General features: G+C 39.8%; 1 protein-coding gene across 11 annotated transcripts in view; it reads right to left on the bottom strand.

Moving 5' to 3' along the window:
* Window positions 1–20570, bottom strand: part of LOC132382284 (titin homolog) — a 354914-nt gene that overhangs the window by 3770 nt on the left and 330574 nt on the right. For 8 of the 11 annotated variants that reach the window (XM_059952393.1, XM_059952440.1, XM_059952416.1 and 5 more), the window contains 2 exons: window positions 8073–8883; window positions 4011–4108 (listed from right to left, as the gene is read on the bottom strand). In XM_059952393.1, coding sequence (XP_059808376.1) covers window positions 4011–4108; window positions 8073–8883 — 909 coding nt within the window. The remainder of the gene's footprint in view (window positions 1–4010; window positions 4109–8072; window positions 8884–20570) is intronic. The other 3 variants (XR_009508280.1, XM_059952399.1, XM_059952425.1) reach the window with 3 other exon arrangements.

The raw sequence follows: 20570 nt of genomic DNA, 5'->3' as shown, positions 1-20570 counted from the left end.
TAAGCAGTTCAAGCACTGGAGTGCTGCCATTCAGCCTGATGATGTGTGCAATCAAATCAAAGCCTCCTACCTGCAGGGAAGCTGTCAATTTCTGTTCCATTCATAGATTGCACTAAAATAGCCAAGTCCAATAATTTTGCTTTTCATCATTTTAGTTGATGCTTGTAGTACACAAAATACCAGGCTTTGAAGTAATAGAAAAGGCAGTGGTGAGAGGAGGATGTAAAAGTACTTTCTGAACACTTCATTCCATGCTCTCTGGCCAATCTTGCTACACCAGTTTCTGTTTCTGCTTTTCCTGTTGGGGTTGTAACAGGCACTTTTTTCCCCATTCATGAAGAAGGATTGTAAATTCCAGTAGGCCTTGTTAAATTTTGCTAGTGAAACAATGGTTTAATTCCTACACTACAATTGGTCCTTTAGTGGCTTTGTGCAAAGCCTTGAATGGTGCCCAAACCAGTGAAGCCCATGAACATCTATGATCATTTGCAACATCTTAAGGATTTGACTTGATAATAAATTAAACTAAACATCTACATCAATGAAAAATGGTGAGACCTGACGCAGATTGGAAGACCACTTTGCTGAGCACCTATGCTCTGTCCACCTAGAAAAGTGGGATCTCCTAGTGGCCACCCATTTTAATTCCACTTCCCATTCCCATTTGGACATGTCAGTCCATGGCTGCTTCTACTGTTGTAATGAGGCCACAGAATCCATTTGGATATCCTCCAACCTGAAGGCATGGCCATCAATCTCTCGAACTTCCAGTAATGCCCATTTCCCATTCCCATTTCCCTCTCTCACCTTATCTCCTTGCCTGCCCCTCACTTCCGTCTGGTGTTCCTTTCCTTTTGCTTTCTTCCATGGCCTTCTGTCCTCTCCTATCAGATTCCCCCTTCTCCAACCCTGTATCTCTTTCACTAATCTTCCCAGCTCTTTGGATCACTCCTCACCCCTCTCCCAGTTTCACCTATCACCTATGTTTCTTGCTTCCCTCCCCCCAACCTTCTAACTCTGATCATCTTTTTTTCTCCAGTACTGATGAGGGGGTCTTGGCCCCAAATGTCAACTATACTCTTTTCCATAAATGCTGCCAGTTCCTCCAGCATTGTGTGTGTGTTGCTTGAATTTCCAGCATCTGCAGATTTTCTCTTGTTTGGCAGTTTCTAGTGTGGGCTGAAGAGCCTGTAATATGCTGTAGACTTCTATGTTCTTATGAAAGTGAGCTGCTCTGTTTTCTCTCTTGCAATGTGTAGGAAACACAGATAGCAGTAGGTAAAGCTTCAAGTTTAACTTCTTACTGTATGTTGCATTAAGAATGATTTTGTCAGAATTCACACAAATTGATAATCATTCTTCTACCAATACTGCTACTTTTAACTATTCCCAAGACTGATCAAATCATTGGGTTGCCCTTCCAGTACCTCTGTTGATAAACAGCTTCCCAAATTGATTACTGACTGATTGTTTCCAGCACCCATTGAGGAAGTAGAAGATTCAATTTCAGATCTCCTTTTTATGTAGAAAAGATTTTTCATATTCTCTTTGCAGTTCTGACTTAAATTTTATTGTGTAGCCCCAGTGCTAGTGTATCAGTGAGTGGTAGAATCAGGGAAGTTGATGGGACTGTGGAAAGAATAAAAGAATATGGGACTGGTGTCGGGTTTAGTGTAAATCGGTGCATGGTAGTTGATGTGGACTTAGTGTGCTGAAGGACCTAATTCCATGCCACACGACTGTGTGATTCTCTCAGGACCAGAATAAATACTGAGTTGGAATTTCTGATGTGTACCACCAGCTACAGGAAAGTGGAAGATTGTTTTTTTTTATGGAGACATGTCCCTAGTTTGGCAGGTGGGATACATTGGGGATTGGTACCTGTGCTCCAACTTTTCATTAGCTACTTCAGCGATTTGACTTAGGGACATGCCAGATTTTCAAGTTTGCTGACAATTCTAAACTAGACAGTACATATGTGGGGGGAGGGGGGGAATGCTAAGATATAGACAAGCCAGCTGTGTGGATAAGAATATGGCAAGTGGCATTCAGTGTCAAAAAATTCAATGCACAGAACAGAAAAAAAATGCAGAATATTTGTCACATGGTGACAAATGGACTATAAAGAATCCTAGGTTTGCATTTGACAAGTCACTGAAGGCTAATGTATAGGTGCAGCAAGTTATTAAAGGAACAACTGGTTTATGAATAAAAGGGTGGTGTTGTTTAGCACCCTGGTCAGGCCAGCCCTCAATTACTGTGTGCAGTTTTGATCTCTCTACCAAAGAAAAGATGCATTTTCCATGCAGAGATACAGCAAAGATTCAAGATAATGAGTTTGCTATATGAGGAGAGGGTAAGTAGTCTGGGATTCTATACTAAACTTTGGAATTTAGGAGAGCAGATCACGTCGAAAACTTAAAAATTCTTGAACAGCTTGTCAAAGAGAATGTTTTCTCTATCTGATTTGTCTAGGAACTGTTTTAGAATAAGGAGTAGGCTATTTTGGTCACAGAATAGAAGAAATTTCTTTCCTTGGCTCAACTGAGTAGGCCCAATTCTTAGGTTCATTCACAACATAAATCAATGGATTTCCTTATCATAAACTTAAGGCAGCTGGCATTTAGAAACATGTGGGGTCATTTCCTTGTTTAAAAAAATGAAAGGCAGGATATTTATTAAATGGTGAAAGATTGAGAAATGTTAAAAATTGATGCAAGCAAATGGGAAGACAAATGGTGTATTGGCCTTTATTATGAGGGGATCGGAATCCAATTAAGACCTCTTCTAAACAATTACACAGGACCAATTTGAGGCCATATTAAAATGCTGGGTTTTAGTCTGGGCTCTCCACCTAAGAATACATTTAGCATATAGGGATTGCTGCAAAAGGTTTACAAGATTGATTCCCAGGATAACAACTCTGCTGTATGAAGAGGGATTAATTTAGTTTGGTGAGCTAGTGTCACTGACAAGGACAGTATTCATTGCCCATCCCCAACAGTCCTTGAGAAGGTGGTGGTGAGCCGTCTTCTTACACTCCAGCAGTTGTTTTGGTAAAGGGATAGTCGGGATTTAGATGCAGTGACAACAAAGGACTGTGACATATTTATAAGTTATAATGATATACAGTTGTATGAGAACATAAAGGTGGTGATGTGCCCATGCACCTTTGACCTTGTCTACTTTGTGGCTGAAGGTATGGATTTGGCAAGGTCTGTCAAAGTAGCCTGGGCGAGGAGGTACAATGCATCTTACAGAAGGCACATGCTCCATCAACTAGTGGTGGATGGAATGAATATTTATTGTGGTTGATGGGATGCCAATCAAGTTGGCTGTTTTATCCTGGATTGTGTTGATCTGAGTGAGAGCTGTTGGTGCCACACCCATGTAGACAGTATTTCATCATACTCTTGACTTGTGTCTTGTAAATGCTGGAAAGGCTTAGAGGTCTCAGGAGGTGAGTACTCTTTACTAGATACCCAGGCTCAGATCTGCTCTTGTAGCCACAGTATTCAGCTCTAATTGAATCTCTGGTCATCGTAGGCGGGTGATGCCAACACCAATGAATATCAAGGTTAGGTAGTTAGACCCTCTCTCTCTCTCATTGGAGAAGATTACCATTAGACAGTTCTGCGGCATGAAAGTCATCACGTAACAACCCAAGCCCAGATATTTCCTGGGTCTTGTTGATATATGCTGTGCCAATGCTGTCTTGAGTTTAGAAGAATGAGATACTCTCCTTGAAACACACAAATGTGTAGGTAGGTGTCAACCTGTAAGTGTATTGGCTTGATAAACTTTGCGAACCAGGCCAAAATATATCTAATAACTAGTTTTCAGTTCTGTATCTAAAGGAGAATGGTTTTGTAGCTAGGATTGCTATCATAGTATCTAACTAGTCAGTCAAGGCTAAAGAAGCATACAAGAGAACACACACAATAAATTAGAACTACATAGCAGTTAGATTTTAGTACAACTCCCTGCAAAAGTATTTTGCTTAATCATACCATTATTCCAATCATAGTCTTGATAATTTCTAAAGCAGCAGCATCATGTGGAATCTTTGTACTTGGCTTCAAAGCAGCTGCTGAAATGCTCGGCATTTCTAAAGAAAGACAAAGTAGCATGTAAATATAACGTGAACTGATGGTGATACTTTTCCAAAATAACCTCGCAGAGATGAACCAATTAGAATATGACTGAAAGACTAAATCAAGCTTTTTTTTTCTTTCCTGGGGTGTAAGCAGCTGTGGCAAAGCCAACACTCCAGCCTGTCTTTGAGAAAATGGTGGGAGCCACCTTCTTAAACAACTGCATCTATCCAGTAAAACTATTCCAGCAGTGAAATACTTTGTCAGCAAGGTGTGTGACTTGGGAGGATAATCTACGATGGGCAGAGCTCTCAGATCTGGGAGTGCTGTTAAAAAAACCCATGGTGATTTCTTGTAAGGATTTTGTAGATTTCACAGAGTGCTGATAGTGGTGAGAGTGAATGCTGAACTTTGTGGGCATGATATCAATCATGTGAGCCACTTTGTTTTGGACAATGTTGAGCTGTTCTCACTCAGCTTGGCAAAAAGAAGAGTTTTTCAGCAAACTTCTGACCTGAGGCTTGTAGATGTGGAAAGTCTTTGGGAATCAAAAGAGAGATTTGCTGTAAAATTTACAGTTGTTGACTTGCTCTTCCAGCCACAGTATTCATTTGCTGTTTCCATTAAGTTTCTGGTTAATGTTGAGCTTAGAATATTGATGGTTGAAAACTTGCCATTAGTAATGTCACTAAACACAAGATGTGGCAGCAGAATTAGGCTATTTAGCCCATTCAAATGTGACAGATTTTTTTCCCATCCCTTTCTCCTGCTAATCAATCAACTGATGGTGATTTGCTCTCTTTTATTGGAGGTAGCCACCAATTGGGGCTTCTGTGCTTCAAGTGTTACTTGTTGTTTTTCACCCACACCTGCTAGTTATCCATGTCTTGCTGAATGCTAGCAAAACTGCTTAATAATCAGAGGTTACCGCTGGTATAAGAATCACCTCACTCAGGTAAGATGAGTTCAAAATATGCCTAATATTTTGTTATATCAGTCATCATATAACATTTATGAAAGGAACAGAACAATTTAACATCACCGCTTTCTCTGGTCTTTTATAAAATACCGGCCAGTGATTCAGAATTGTATGTAGTTAAAACAAAATGTTTACAAATTGTTATATCTGACTGCACATTCTGTCTCCAACTGTGATGTGCTGTGATGTGTCCTGGCTGTGATTTATAACAGCAAAAAGTTATTAAACAGGATTTATCAGTTCTGTTAACTTCTGGGCTACATCACAAAGTGAAACCTGCCAATGTTATGTAAACTATGTGGACATCTTAAACTACCCAGCTTCAAATAAGCAAGTCCTACCAAGGAATAAGTGAACAGCAACAAGGGATGGGCAATAAATTCTGAATTGCTGGCACCTCATACAAACAGAACTGAGTTCTCTGAATTAGCATGGTTTTTACCTAATCTCAACACAAAAAAATTCCACTCTATTTTGAAGAGGTAAATAAGAAAAAAACAATCATGTTGCAGGTCACTGACATAAGAAGGATATATCCTCTCCAAATTTCATCCACTTTCCTTCATTGTAAACTCCTTAAGCTGGGTGGCATATTGACTGGGTGCAAATCTTTTTCAGCAATTCCAAGTAATTTCTCAATGTGATATAGCTAATACTCTGTGATGAGCTTTAGGGCTGAAGAAAACCTGTTAAACAATGCATTGTAAAGCCTCTAGTGACGATTTCTATTGTATTTCTCTTAAATTTTAAACAATCAAATCTTAAATCAGTTTTCAAACTGTTTATTTTCATAGATAACTTCCAAATTCAAAGATCATTATGTAGCATCCTGCAGTACTTTATGATTTTTGGAAATAAATCATGGGCTAGATCTTTCTCTTCTATTATCAGTACAAGGGAAATTAAATCAAATAGACCAGTGCAAAAGACTAAATATTTTTGACTACAAGCCACGTTAAGAATAAATAATTTTTAAAGGTAGTTTACATGTTTCATGAATCTGAATCTGGTTGCAAACTTGCCAGCATCCCAAAGCAAGGTAATAAGGATGGAAGCTGTAAAGGATCTTTTTATTGAACTTATTAAGGGATAGGTTAGAAGGCTTTTCTAATTTTTTTTTACATTAAATATTTAATTTGCCAAAAAAACTGACTACGGTATACAAATGAAAGTGAAACTGGTAATGATTGAGTGAACACGAGGAAATCTGCAGACGCTGGAAATTCAAATAACAACACACACAAAATGCTGGTGGAACCCTTCCTGACGAAGGGTCTCAGCCTGAAACGTTGACAGTGCTTCTCCTATAGATGCTGCCTGGCCTGCTGTGTTCTGCCAGCATTTTGTGTGTGTTGATGATTGAGTGAAGTTGTTTTAAAAGTCATTCCCAATGATCATAGTTCGGGGAGCAGGAACTAGACAATTATATTCTAAGCTGAGTATTTCATAAATTGTGAGACACTAGCACAGTGGCACAGCTAGTACAGCCACTATTTCAGTGCCACAGAGTCAGGTTCAAGTCTGACCTTAGGTGCTGTCTATGTGGAGTTAGAACATTCTTCCTGAGGTCACTTAGGTTTTCTCTGGGTACACCAATTCCTCCCACATCCCAAAGATAAGCAAGTTGATCAGTTAAGCAACTGGTGTAAATTGCTCCTAGTGTGTGGCTGAATGGTAGAATCTAGGAGAACTGATAGGAATGTGAGGAGGATGAAAATGTAAGTGGTCGACATGGACTCAGTGGGCATTAGAGCCTAGTTCTATGCTGTATCTTTCTATCACTCTGAACTTTGTGTTTTTGGCATTTAGTTGCCTTACTTTTTCAAAAACTCCATGAAAACATACATACAAGGTCCGCAAGCACCTAGCAGAACAAGTGGTAAGTCATCTTTTATTGTGAGAGGGTTTGATTACAGGAGTAAGGAAATTTTACGACAACTATATAGACTGCTGGTCAGACCACAATTAGACTGTATGCAGTTTATGTCTCTTTATCCAAGAAAGGACATACTTGCCAAGGAGGGAGTGCATAATGTATTCATTAGACAGGTTACCGGTACTGGGGGTTTGCCATCCGAGGGGAGAATGATTAGAGTTTATAAGAATGAAGGAGATGCAACTGAAATTTGCATTTTCTCTCCGCTCCGATTGGCTAACCACCCATTTTGCAATCAATCCAATTTCATACATGCAGCCAGGAGAAAGACCAACTCCATATCTACCCTGTCAAATTCCTTATGAATTCTGTATGCTTCAGTGACATCACCTATCCTTCAAAGCAGGGTCACAGTTTTTCCCCCAGAGTATGGGAGTCTAAGACGAGGTTATTGATTTAAGATGAGAGGGGATTTAAAGGGGACCTGAGAGGCAACATTTTCACACACAGGATGGTGGATATGTGCCAGAAGAAGCTATAGAGGCAGGTACAATTACACTTAGAAGACATTTGGACAGGTACCAGGGGTAGAAAAGGTTTAGAAGGATTTGGGGCAAATGCAAGCAAATGAAACTAGCTCAGGTAGGCAACCAGTTGTGCCTCTTTCAGTGAATCCAGCAATCAATTGATTTTTGGGCATTAAAGAAATCACAGGGTATGGAAAAGGTATTGTAAAATGGTGCTGAGGTACAGTCTTGAAGAATTGTGGTGCAGACTCAAAGGGCTGAATGGCCCATAATGGAACCATTTTGGAAAAATAGGGAAACCTCTAATGCAGCTTACATTCAGGATGTCACCTGCAACTAAAGTGAAAACTCCAGCCCTGTATGTCCAATTGCATCAGGAATGAATCTATGCATTGTAGTTCTAAGTTTTAGAAGTACACCTTAGAATAGCTTTAGAAAAAAGATTCTTTTACAAAAAAAAGCTTTGTTTTCCAGTAACTAAAACAAATGGAATCTGCACTAATGAGTGATGAAAACACTATAGATCAAGTTTTCAAAATAAAGGTGAAGATGTTATGAAGAATTGTTTACAGTGTTAAAAATGTTAAAATGCATACCATTACCATCCATGAAATCAGTGTATTTTTGTTTATTTTCTCCGGATTGTTCCTCGTGATAATTCTCTGGGTTCTGGTTCTCACGACCATTTCCACCTATGTGATCAGAAGCACTTATTTCCTGGTTATCATGCAAAATGTCTGGGGCATCGGTTTTCAGTGCAGGCTGCAACTTCCTAGTGGTTTCCTCTGCAGTCTGATTCTCCAGTTTCACACAAGCTGCCAAATACTCCGTTGAAACATCAACAGCTGAAGAGAATATCATTCTTTCTTCAACAGAAATAGCAACTGGAAGACTTGTCTGCAGAACTGCAGAATTATCATCAGGAGCATCAGGACAAGAAGACAACTCAAATGCATGTGGAACTCCATCTTTTAATGGCACGTGTTTCTCTGTGGCAATGCTTTGGTCTGACTTTGTATCAGAGGCAACCAATACTGATTTCTCACTCTGTTTACTTGTGTCTTTAGAGGAACAATGATTTAACACATTTCTTGTCTCTTCATGATCCTGCAAATCACACCCTGATAGAACAGAGTGATCAGAAATCCCATTTTTTGAAGGGGAACCAGAATTGGATTTGCCTGAAATATTATGGCACAATACAGGATTGATCTCCATCAACTCCTCAGCTAATGATAGATTACCCAATTTTCTGCTGCTGCTTTGCATTAGCTTGTTTACGGTCTCTTCATTGTCCATCACAGCTCTTTGCACTTCTTTGGTACCTAAAGAACTTGCCTGGCAGTTTCGTGGTTCAGCAGTGTCCCACTCCACATTCATTGAATCATCTGTATCTTCTCCAGCATCCTGTCAAACACAACCACAACTAAAATCAACATTCCTCCAATATCTTCTATTTTCATGAACCCTTTGCTTATGTTCTTATGTGCCTATCTCTATCCACTTTAAGTGAGAACACATCTAAAATTTCATATGAAAGTGCATTATTAACATAATTGCAGTCACTAATACTAAATGCATCAATAATTATTATATCAGGGAACTATGCGTTGAGAGGCTGTTTCTGAATTAGTGTTGATGGCGATCTGTAACTTTCTACCAGCAGAGTCTCTGTTTCTGCAGTACTGTATATGGGGTGAATCACCACCAGATCATCATGTGGTGGCTGGCCTATGCCAGTTTGTTATTCAGCAATGAATTAGGGATATCATTAATGCTCGCTGTTCAAGGAATAGTTGTTTCAGCATCTTTAGTGGCGCAGACCAGCATGGATCATGGAGCTACACAAATTCATTACCCCAAGTTTCCAAACTGTAGGTGATCACAAGATAAATTTCTGCCTGTCACTGCAATCTTTCAAGATGCTTGTATGATAATTTTAGCCTCACATAATCCTCTGTTGTTGGCATTATTTTGGCTACAGCTCACAGAGACTTGACAGTTGGCCAACAATGGCAATTCCCTTTGACTCCTCCCACTCTCCAGGACCCTGCTGAATAACGACAGTTGTGAGGCCATCAAGGCCCTCAAGAGATTTCAGTGTGGGAACAATCAGCAGGTGCTCTACTGTACTCCCAGATATGAGTAAATACATGTATTACTGCATCCTCCTCTATGTGGCCTCATAAGGGCTCAACTTCTGCCTCACAGGAAAATAACAAATAGAAGCAGGACTACATAATCTACCATTCAACCAGATCAGAAATAATCCTTTCCCTCAGTGCTATTTTTCTGTCCTAACTTCAGATCTTTAATTTCTAATATCTAGAAATCTATCAACGCCAATCTTGAAAATACTCATAGCTATGCTTCCACAATCCTCTTGGGCACAGAATTTAAAATATTTACCAATTTATGTGTAAAGACTTGTCATCTCTGCTCTGATTGGCTAACCACCCATTTTGCGAAAAATCCAATTTCATACATGCAGCCAGGAGAAAAACCAACACCATACCTACCCTGTCAAATTCCATATGAATTCGTATGTTTCAGTGATATCACCTATCCTTCAAAGCAGGGTCAGCTCCTTAATAACTACTCGTATAATCTTCCTGAACCAAACTAAACCTAGTGTGCATTCCCTAATAATAAATTCCCTTCATTGCAAGAACTGTGCAATCTCAATAAAACATAGGCTCAGGAGAATAACGTGCATTTTAAAGTACTGGTTTATAAGTGAACCCATCTTGGAGGGGATGTACCTCTCATAAACAGGTTCACCTTCTTGGAAGCTGTCAGGACAGAAGATATTGCCAGTCTGAGAGGCGGACAGGTCTGCGAGCCGAAAATTGGTGCAGAAGCAGAGCTGAGGAGTCAGACATCAGGAAGAGCCGTGGTAGTAGGGGACTCCATTGTAAGAGGTATGGAAAGGGGTTTCTGCGGCAACAGGCGAGATTTAAGGATGGTGTGTTGCCTCCCTGGTGCTAGGATCCAGGACATCACGGACCGATTGCAGGGAATCCTCAAGGGTGAAAGTGAACAGCCGGAAGTGGTAGTGCATGTCGGCACAAATGACATCGGGAAGAAGAGGAAGGACATTCTGCATCGGGACTTCAGAGAACTCGGAAGAAGGCTGAAAAGTAGGACTTCCAGGGTGGTTATCTGTGGTTTGCTTCCAGTTCCTTGTGCTGGAGAGGGCAGGAACAGGGAGATAATGGATCTGAATCTGTGGCTGAGGAACTGGTGCAGGAAGCAAGGATTTACATTCTTGGACCACTGGGATCTGTTTTGGGGTAGGGATGAATTGTACAAAAGGGACGGGTTGCACCTTAATAGGCGGGGGACCAGCATTCTGGCAGACAGGTTTGCCACTGCAACACGGATGTGTTTAAACTAAGTAGTGGGGGGGAGGGGATGAACTGGAAATACAAGGATGGAGTTAAAGAGAAAGTGAAATTAAGAAAAGTTAAAAAGGACAACAGAATCAATGGAGTAGAAAGCTCAAGAAGAGATCATACAGTATGGCCAAGTGAAATAGGAATTGATATGAAAGGAGAGGGGAGTACCGAATTAAAAGTATTATATATGAATGCACGAAGCATAAGGAATAAAGTAGATGAGCTTGAGGCTCAGTTGGAAATTGGCAAGTACGATGTTGTGGGAATAACTGAGACATGGCTTCAAGCAGACAGGGCCTGGGAAATGAATATTCAAGGATATACATCTTATCAGCTGCATCATTCACAACTACATTCGGCCAGAAGTGGTGGTGGATGATCAATCTCAGCTTCTTTCTGAGACTCACGTCATCACAAAAGTCAGTGTCCAGGCAACTCAATTCATTGCATATAATACCAAGGAATGGCTAATAGCACCAAGTAGAGCAACTGGCTTGGGGCCTGAAAACACACCTGCTCTAGGATTAGCTGAACATTTAGCCAAGCTATATCAGCTACATAAATACAGTAAATACGCGTAGGTCAGAAGATGACTATTCAGTGACAAAAGATTCACCCTGTGATACCAAACACTTTTCCATTCCTGACACTCCAAGGTCTTCCTGTTATTTGCAAAGCACAAATTAGGAGCCTGATGGAACACTTTCTATTTGCCTGGATGAGTGCAGTGCGAACAACTCTCAAGAAATTTGCATTATCTAGGGAAAAGCAGCCCACTCACCACCCCTAAGATTTATTGTGTCCATTACTGGTGTACAGTGGCTGCAGTGAATGCTGTTTAAATGGTGTACAGCAGTTACTTGCCCAGGCTACTCTAAAACTTCTACTACCAAGAAGGACAAGTATAGCAGATGCACAGGAACATTAGCAGCTGCATGCTACCCTATAAAATGCACAACACAACCTCGGAGATATTTCACTGATCCTTCATTGTCACTAGAATTAAATCCTACAATCCTCTACCCAGCAGCACTGCAGAAATACCTTTGCTAAAAAGATTATTGTGGTTCAAGAAGGAGGTTCACTACTACCATCTCGAGGACAATTAGGGATGGACAATAAATATGGGTGCCAAAGCCTCGGTGTTATGTCCCTTTGCCCTTGTATTGTGTTAGTCATTTGTTGAGAAATGTGCTTGTGTATAGCTCAATTAATGATTCAGTAAAATCATGGATACCAAGCTTCATGCAATAATGTGTCTTATGGCTCACTGAATTCCCACTGCTTCCAGTCTTCAGTTGCATTGAACTCTCCCATCTCCACTGTACAAATGTTCTGTTATGTTCATGGGAATTTGACATTGTCAGTGGATTCATTAGGAGATATTCCATTCAGTAGCTTAGTTCCCTCAGTGTCCTGTATGTTCCACCATTTCCAAAGCCAATGATGTTTTTATTTCTCAATTTCTTTGTCAGGGTCTCAGCCTGAAATATCAACAGTGCTTCTCCCTATAGATGCTGCCTGGCCTGCTGCGTTCCACCAGCATTTTGTGTGTGTTGCGTGAATTTCCAGCATCTGTTGATTTCCTCGTGTTTGCTGAATATACACTTCAGGTTACACAGTTTTCACAACAAAATGAGTTAATTCCTCCTTGGAACCCACATAACTATATGGCAAAATTATGATTAGCTAATGCTATCTTACTTTGCACAAATATCAATATATTGTAGAATGGACTAATAAAGACATCATCTAATTTTTATATAATCATACCATGTTCACCTCTCCAATGCAGCCAAACACAAGGCTGAAATAACAAACCAAACAATGCAAACTATTACTAAATTACCAAGAAAATCATGCAATGGCAGATGATGGAAACCTGAAATAAAAACAGAAAGTGCTGGAAACCCCCAGCAGGTCAGGTGGCATCTGTGGAAAGACAAACAAAGTTAATGTGTTGGGTCAAATTGGATTTGACTAATCATGCTATGTGCCCTGCCCTTTAGAGATAACTTTTGTCATCTCTGAAACAAATTCCATCAAGGATAATAGATTGGAAATCGTAGTGACAAAATAATGATTGGAATCGGTAATGTTTCAAGATGACAGTATCTTATGCAGTCTATTTAGCCACACCATTCTAAGTTGATTGAACACACAAGAGAATCTGGAGCAACAAGCAACCTGCTGGAGGAACTCAACAGTTGGGCAGCATTCGTAGGTGAAAGGAATCCCTGCATCAGGACTCGAAGTGTTGACAATTCCACCTCCACAGAAGATGCTCGACCAGCTGAATTCTTCCAGTGGATTATTGGTTTATTGTGCTTACTTACCGCTGCAGCCATGCAGCCCTGTCTCAGAGGGTGCAGGCACAAATGATGCATTGATCAACCATGAGCCTTGTGACCTGACTGTCATTGCAGCATGGGGATCAGCCAGTTGTATCTACAAGCCAACGCACTACTGGTTTGCTGGCTGCCTTAAAGCAGGCTCTCTCCTTAGACTGGACAGGTGCTGGCCTTGCTCTTCAGTGAAGACCAGATTGCATGTTGCTTTTGATGTCTCCAGATTTGTGTCAACAGCTGCCCTGATGGCAAAAGTTTGCATGTGGCTGCCAGAGATCTATATCAAACTGGCAGCAAGCAGACTTTAATAGACAATAGGCTGTATATTCCGGGTGGTCTCTGTCTGGGCTGTCCTGGACAACAACATCTCTTCTATCAATAGCTCCAACATACAAACTCTTCTCCCTCCTGCCGTCTGGGAAAAGGCACTGAAGCATTCGGGCTCTCACGACCAGACTATGTAACAGTTTCTTCCCCCAGGCTATCAGACTCCTCAATACCCAAAGCTTGGACCGACACCTTACTGCCCAATTGTCTTGTTTATTATTTATTGTAATCTGCACTGTTTTGTGCACTTTATGCAGTTCTGGGTAGGTCTGTAGTCCAGTGTAGTTTTTTTCTCTGTGTTTTTTTTACGTAGTTCAGTCTAGTTTTTGTACTGTGTCATGTAACACCATGGTCCCGAAAAAATGTTGTCTCATTTTTACTATGTACTGTACCAGCAGTTATGGTTGAAATGACAATAAAAAGTGACTTGATTTGAACATGGATATGCCAATGCCCACTGGCAGTGAGATACTCAGCACTTTTTGAGCAAGGGATCAGCCTTGTGGCTCCACAGAAAGCCCTTTGAAGGACTGGAGAGTCTCTCTCAACACCTTATTTCACTCCAAGACCTGAGATTATATTTAAGGCATCAAATACTATATTACTGTCTTCTTCCTTGGGGTTAAGGCTGCTGGGGGAAGCAAGGAAAATAGGATAGTGAGGAGAGTTGTGCAGCTGGGGCATGCCCAAGTAAATCTGCAATGACAATGCCAAGTGCACATGGAATGGTGATGGGGATGGCACTAGTAACTGGAGTGCTTGGTAGATGTTAACATAGGCAGAGGCAGGGTATACAGCGAAATGGCAGAAGGAGATATCTGAAATGAAAGATTAACTACTGGCATACCTTCAGTCAAGGATACTTCAGATCAAGCCCATTTCCATGAACATCAGGATCCACCATCTTGTAAAGACATGAAAGAGGTAGCATTGAAAAGAGCCACCCATGATGCTGACTTCTGTCACCTCTTCTCTATATTGCCTCATTTCAGTATTGCAAGGATTCAAACTGTCATTCTCACTAGGATATTTAACTTGCTACCTTTGGTCTCTTCTATCTTCTGAAATAAGCATACATATCAGTTCGAACAAAGGGCAGAAGTGTTATGTTGGCAATGCATGAGGCTCTTTAATAGCTGAAGCCCTGAAGTCAATCTTCAGAGGATAAAGTGTAAAACAGAAGCATTGAAATTACTAAGCAGTTAAGCTAAAGAAACTGAATTAACGTTTCAGTTTAATCACCCTTCATCAACACTCTGCCTAATGAGCATTTATCAGACAAAGTTAATAAAAAAAATTACTGGTGTACTACACTTTAAAAATTCATATCTGCTGCCACACAGGGAATGCAATGAAAATGGTGTTCTAGTAGATCCCAAAGAATCAGGAATAATTTACAGTCCAGTACATCTTGGCTTTATGATCAGAAGAATGTGTAGTCCAATTTAAAAAAAAAACAGCATTTCTTGTTCTGCTGTCACAGTTTTGTAGAAGTCGTGCCAAATTTAGTAATGTCAGCTGTGGTTGGTGATTTGAAGCTCTGATAGAAAATATTCCTGAAGCAAGGGGATACAGATCTGCAACTTTTAACTGTTGTGATAGCCTGTGTGCTGCTGGGCCAATTGTTGCTCAAAAAGCTTGCATGATCCTAAAGCTTTCTGAATCAATACAAAATTCACCTCAAATGCATATTATCCAAATCTTTGACAATGAACCCTACTCTTCAGCTAGCATGACTATGAGAAAAGGGTTAGATAATCCTAGAAGTTAAACAGGTGCTCAAAAGAGTCCTGGAAGAATTAAAAAAAAATTTTAAATTAGTTTTTTTAATGCATTTTCTACATCGCTACAGATAGAAAAAACACCCCAAATCAAAATGAAGAACATTAATACAGTGCAAAATAAACATACAATAATAATATAATACAAAAAAGTTCATTGAGAAAGCACCCAAATTGAAGACATGTAAAAGTAGTGTCCCCCCAAGCCCCACAACAAAAAAAAACTCCAGACCAACCACAACACAATATAGAGAATATAAATAAGGACATTCAAACCCCCAAAACTGTAAATACACTTAAAAACAGAAGATAATAATGCCTACTACCAAAAAAAAGAGCTGAAAGCAAGGGACCGAAAAAAAAAACCTTAGTTAAGAGGAAGGTTATGAAAGTACTCGATAAAAGGTCCCCAGACCTTATGGAACTTGATATCAGAATTAAGAACTGAATAATGAATTTTTTCAAGGTCTAAGCAGGACATAATATCATTAAGCCATTGAGCATGTGTGGGCAGGGCAACATCTCTCCATCTAAGGAGGATTAAACATCTAGCCAGGAGAGAAGCAAAAGATAATATTCGACACTTAGTCGAACTCAAACATAAATCTGTCTCACCCAAAAAACCAAACAAAGCAATTAAAGGGTTAGGTTCTAAGTGGTGATTCAGAATATAAGATAAAGTTATGAAGACATTTTCTGGAAGAATTTTGATGTGCACTGTGGTGAACTACGTGTGCCTGTCTGGACACGCCCCCTGCTGACTGCTCCTGTGGCTCCTCCCACAGGCCCCTGTATAAAGGCGATGGAGGCCTGATGCTCGGCCTCATTCTCCAGGATGTAATATGATGGTCACTCACTGCTGGTTCCTTCTTCCAGTCAATAAAAGCCAATATCTCGCCTTTACGTCTCAGAGTGAGTTATTGATGGTGCATCATGCACCCTATCACAGACCTTGCTAGAGTTTGAGGCATCTTTCATCCCTCAACTTGCACTACAGCAACATACATTTTGATGTATGTTGATAGCTAGAGAATGCTTTGTTTAAAACAGAACTCATGCTGAAATAAAAGATGAGTGAACTATAAATTAATCTACTAATGTAATAATGGAGCTGACCGTTTTTACACAAACCGATAAAATGTTGCCGAAATGAAACCCGTTTTAATGAGGAAAACCCGAAAAAGAAAACAAAAAATGTGCAGCAGAACCAAGATATTGAACACAACTGAACCAAGAAAACAAAAACTTAAGTTATTAAGAAACTATTATTTTGCAGACATTTCAACAGATGTTGCTGACTGTATTTAAAAAAAATAGTCTTCCATAAAAGGCCTTATTTATGCTGTAATGAGAAAATGCAATATGTATCAATTATATTAACCTCTATTATTGTAAATATTACAATAAGCATTGCAATATTTATATTAAGCTTCGGTAGTGCTAGTACAAGCCCAATATATTTTCAATACTCTCAGCAATGGCACAGATCAGAAAATCCAGCAACTAAAGGGAAGTGATACAGCATTGAAAGAGTTTCTTCCACTCACTGACTCCACAGCACAGATCCAATTTATTCCTTTTTGATTCTCCTTCATTTCTATCATCTCCTTCACTCTTTTCTACACTATTTACAGTGGCTAATTAACCCATCAATCTGCACACCTTTTGGATGAGGCAAGAAACTGGTACACAGCAAGAAAACTGTGGTCACAGTGAGAAATGTGCAACTCCACACAGAGTGCCTGATTTAGCATCAGTTGGGAGAGAAGTGAGGCAGCAGCTCTAACAGTTGTGTCACTGTGCCAGTCCTACAGAAGATGACTTATAGTTCTACCAGTGGAACAGGTTTCCTCATCTGAACATCTGCCTCCATTCTATCAGTCTCTGCAATGAGCAACAGTCCACACTACAAAACAAAACCTATTGCCCTGAACTGTCTCTAACATTTCCCGACTATATAGCAAAAAATGATAACTAGATTTCTTATTACATTGGAGTACAAGACTGTATGTAAAAGTCAGAATGCTGGAAGCATTCAGCAGGCCAGGGTAGCATCTAAGGGGAGAGAAACAGTTGATTGCTTGGGTCAAAGATCCAGCAGCAAAACTGGAAACCTGAGAAGTTATGGAATTGGGGAGGAGAGGAGAGAGAGAACTCTAGCAAGGTCTGTGATAGGATGCACATCAAAATGGTCAGGGGAATAAACACTAAAGAAAACCTGGCAGATAGAGACAGAAAAGGAGAAACAAATTGATACAAAGGCACAGCCATATCTGTGAGAAGAAAGGGAGGTTAGCTAAAATTGTCCAGTATTGAATATATAACAGCCTTAGCAACATGTATTGACATTAGCCATCATTTCAGAAGAATTGTTAATATGCAACACTAACATTAGCTGAAATCATACAGAGCTGATAGATCTTGATACCAACCAGCCTACCATTCTCAAATGAGAACTAATGGCTCCAGTTAATAACAGCATAATATTCTCCAACTCTAATAATTCGAATGGTAAAGAGATCATGTGTTTTACGTGGAGTATTTCCTACTGAGTGTTACTTTGATGAGTTGATGCTTTCTCGAATCTTAAATCTCGCTAAAGTCATGTGCTGAGTGCCTAAGGAGTTTGATCTCAGACCTCAGTTTTTCCACATTGTAATCCATCTATGATGATGCTTCCCATTTATTCAATTTGTTTATATCCCCTTAGAAGCTCTCTACTTCCTCATCACTACTCATATTCCCTTGTAGTTTCATGTTATCAGTAAACTCTGAAGTATTACATCCGATCCCTCAGCCAAATTGTCGATATTTAATGTGAACAGTGGGGTTCAAATACTGATCCTCATTGTAACTCTCCAGTCACAACCTGTCGACCCATGCCCAGTCTTTATTTTCTATCTGTTAATCAACTCACATGTTGCCCCCAGTCTCATGTGCTCCAAACTTAATCAGTAACCTCCTGTGTATTGGCATTGGTTTATTATTGTCACATGTACAAAGATACAATGAAAAGTTTTACACACAAAATGCTGGAGGAATTCAGCAGGCCAAGCAGTATCGATGGAAAAGAATACAGTTGACTTGTTTTGCATACTGTTTGTACAGATCAGACCATTACATAGTGCATTGAGCTAGAATAAGGTACAACAAAAACAATGCCAAATACATGTAAAAGCCATCAAAAGAGTGTAGTAAAAATAAACGATAAAGTGCAGGACTGTAACAAAGTATGTTACCTGTGGGACCTTAATCAAGTTTGTAACATACTATGCTGCTACTACAAAAAGCTTTTTTCATGACATTTATACTCTGGGTATATATACACCTATGACAATAAGCTTGCACTTGAAATACACCACATCCACTGGTATCTCTTAGTTACTCTACTTCCTCAAACCATTCTCAACGAAATCTAAAAAATTGGTCAAACACAATTTCACTTTCATCATTCACGTTAACTCAGCTCAACCATATTATTATTTTATAACTAACTTAATATCACATCCTTTATAAAAATATTCCATCATTTTCCAACTAGTGACATCTGGAATAGCAATGAGGTGGGGGGGGGCAGGGGGATTGTATTTTGGATTCCTTCCAAGCTTGAAGTGGAGTAATTTTGAACATACTGTAGTTTGCCAACCTCTACAGCTAACAGCTGATAACAGATTTTTTTCTTAAACAGCTAGATTTACATTTACATTTCATTTGCTCTTGCCAGAAACAAAATTTTAGTCAGCACGTTTCAATGAGGATTGAAAGCTCATGACTACACTCGCCATGCTTTGTCCATGTTGTAAGTGTGAAAGATGGAGAGTTAAAAACAACCATAAGACAGAAAAATGAACAGTGTTTTCAGTCTGAACCAACAATTTGAGCAATGATGGTTAATAGTCTGAGAAGATCTCCAGGAATATTAAGTAAATAGAAGGAGATGATAATGGCCTAACTGAAGGAGGGAAACTCTGGAAATGATTGACTGTAGGCTGGAACTACCCTACATGGAATAGGGGACAATGTTCCCCCAACTTCACAAAGCAGCAGTAATGAATTTGTAACCTGGCTTATTTGTGAAGATTCGAGGTCTCAGGTCTACAGTAATAAGAGATAACTAGAGTCCTAGGTTAAGGCAGAATAGCACTTTAGTGAAGAGCTTTGATCATCAGACCCACATAGAGAGTGAGGTCCATGCTCCCTGTGTCTGATTGGCCTAGCACCAATAACTAGGGTGCTATACATTTGATGAAGCAAGAAGTGGAGGTAATATTGCAACAACAGATAGTCGAGGACAAAGATAAATAAAATGGATCAGACTTAAACAGACAATCAATGTGGAACTATCTCATTGAAGGAGAGTGGGAAGATGGGACTTGAAAATAAGATTTAACTCCTTATCAAACCTGGGAACCGCTGATTATAAGGGTACCCTAGGACTAAGTTTGACAAGGAGAGACGCTGTGTCTGAAACTTGGAGAATGTCTGAGTTCAATCACACATGCTCTGACTGGTACCCAGCCATTAGTTGGCTGCAGTTTATTTTGGAATGGAAGCCGAAATATTGGCCATCAGCCACTCCATAAAGTTCAGTTGACCAATGTCCAGTCAGGGAAGGATAAGCTCAAAATCCTGTCCATGATTAATGGTGGAATCCTTCAATTTCTTTTACTTTGGAACAGTAAAGGATGTTCCAATCCTTTTAGACAGCTCCAGCTAGACTGTACCCTGTAACACTGAACAGCTTGAAGACATGAAATGAATGCTCCGCAAGAGTGTGATGAATGTTAAATATGGGAGTCGTCTGATAAATACCATTGATTGCTGTGAGGGAGTATGATACATTGAGCAACATCAAAGATTAGAACCATTGAAAAGTGATGGCACAGTAGTCACAGTTCAGCCCATCATGTCTATGCTGGCTGCAAAAGAACTTTCAGCTCTCCCCTTCCAGCACCAGGATGCTAGTCTTACAGGTCACACATCCAAGTAGGATTTAAGAATAATTAGGGTATTTGAGGTAGATACCCTCAAATACTCTTTCTACCAAAGAGTTCCAGAATACCCAATAACCCCAAGGTGAACAAAAAGGCTTCATCTATCCTCGAATCTTCCAATTATTTTAAGTTTTTGCCCTCTGATTTTTGACCTCTCTAGATATTGGTTCCCTTGTTTATTCTATCTAGGTACCTCATCTATTCATGCATCTTAATTAATTTCCCCTTCAGTCTCCTTTATTCTTT

The sequence above is a fragment of the Hypanus sabinus genome, chromosome 2 (genome assembly GCF_030144855.1).
Source record: "Hypanus sabinus isolate sHypSab1 chromosome 2, sHypSab1.hap1, whole genome shotgun sequence".
NCBI classification, from domain to species: Eukaryota; Metazoa; Chordata; class Chondrichthyes; order Myliobatiformes; family Dasyatidae; genus Hypanus; species Hypanus sabinus.
The sequence above is the reverse complement of the archived record's forward strand: the minus strand, read 5'-3'. Positions and strand labels throughout refer to the sequence as shown.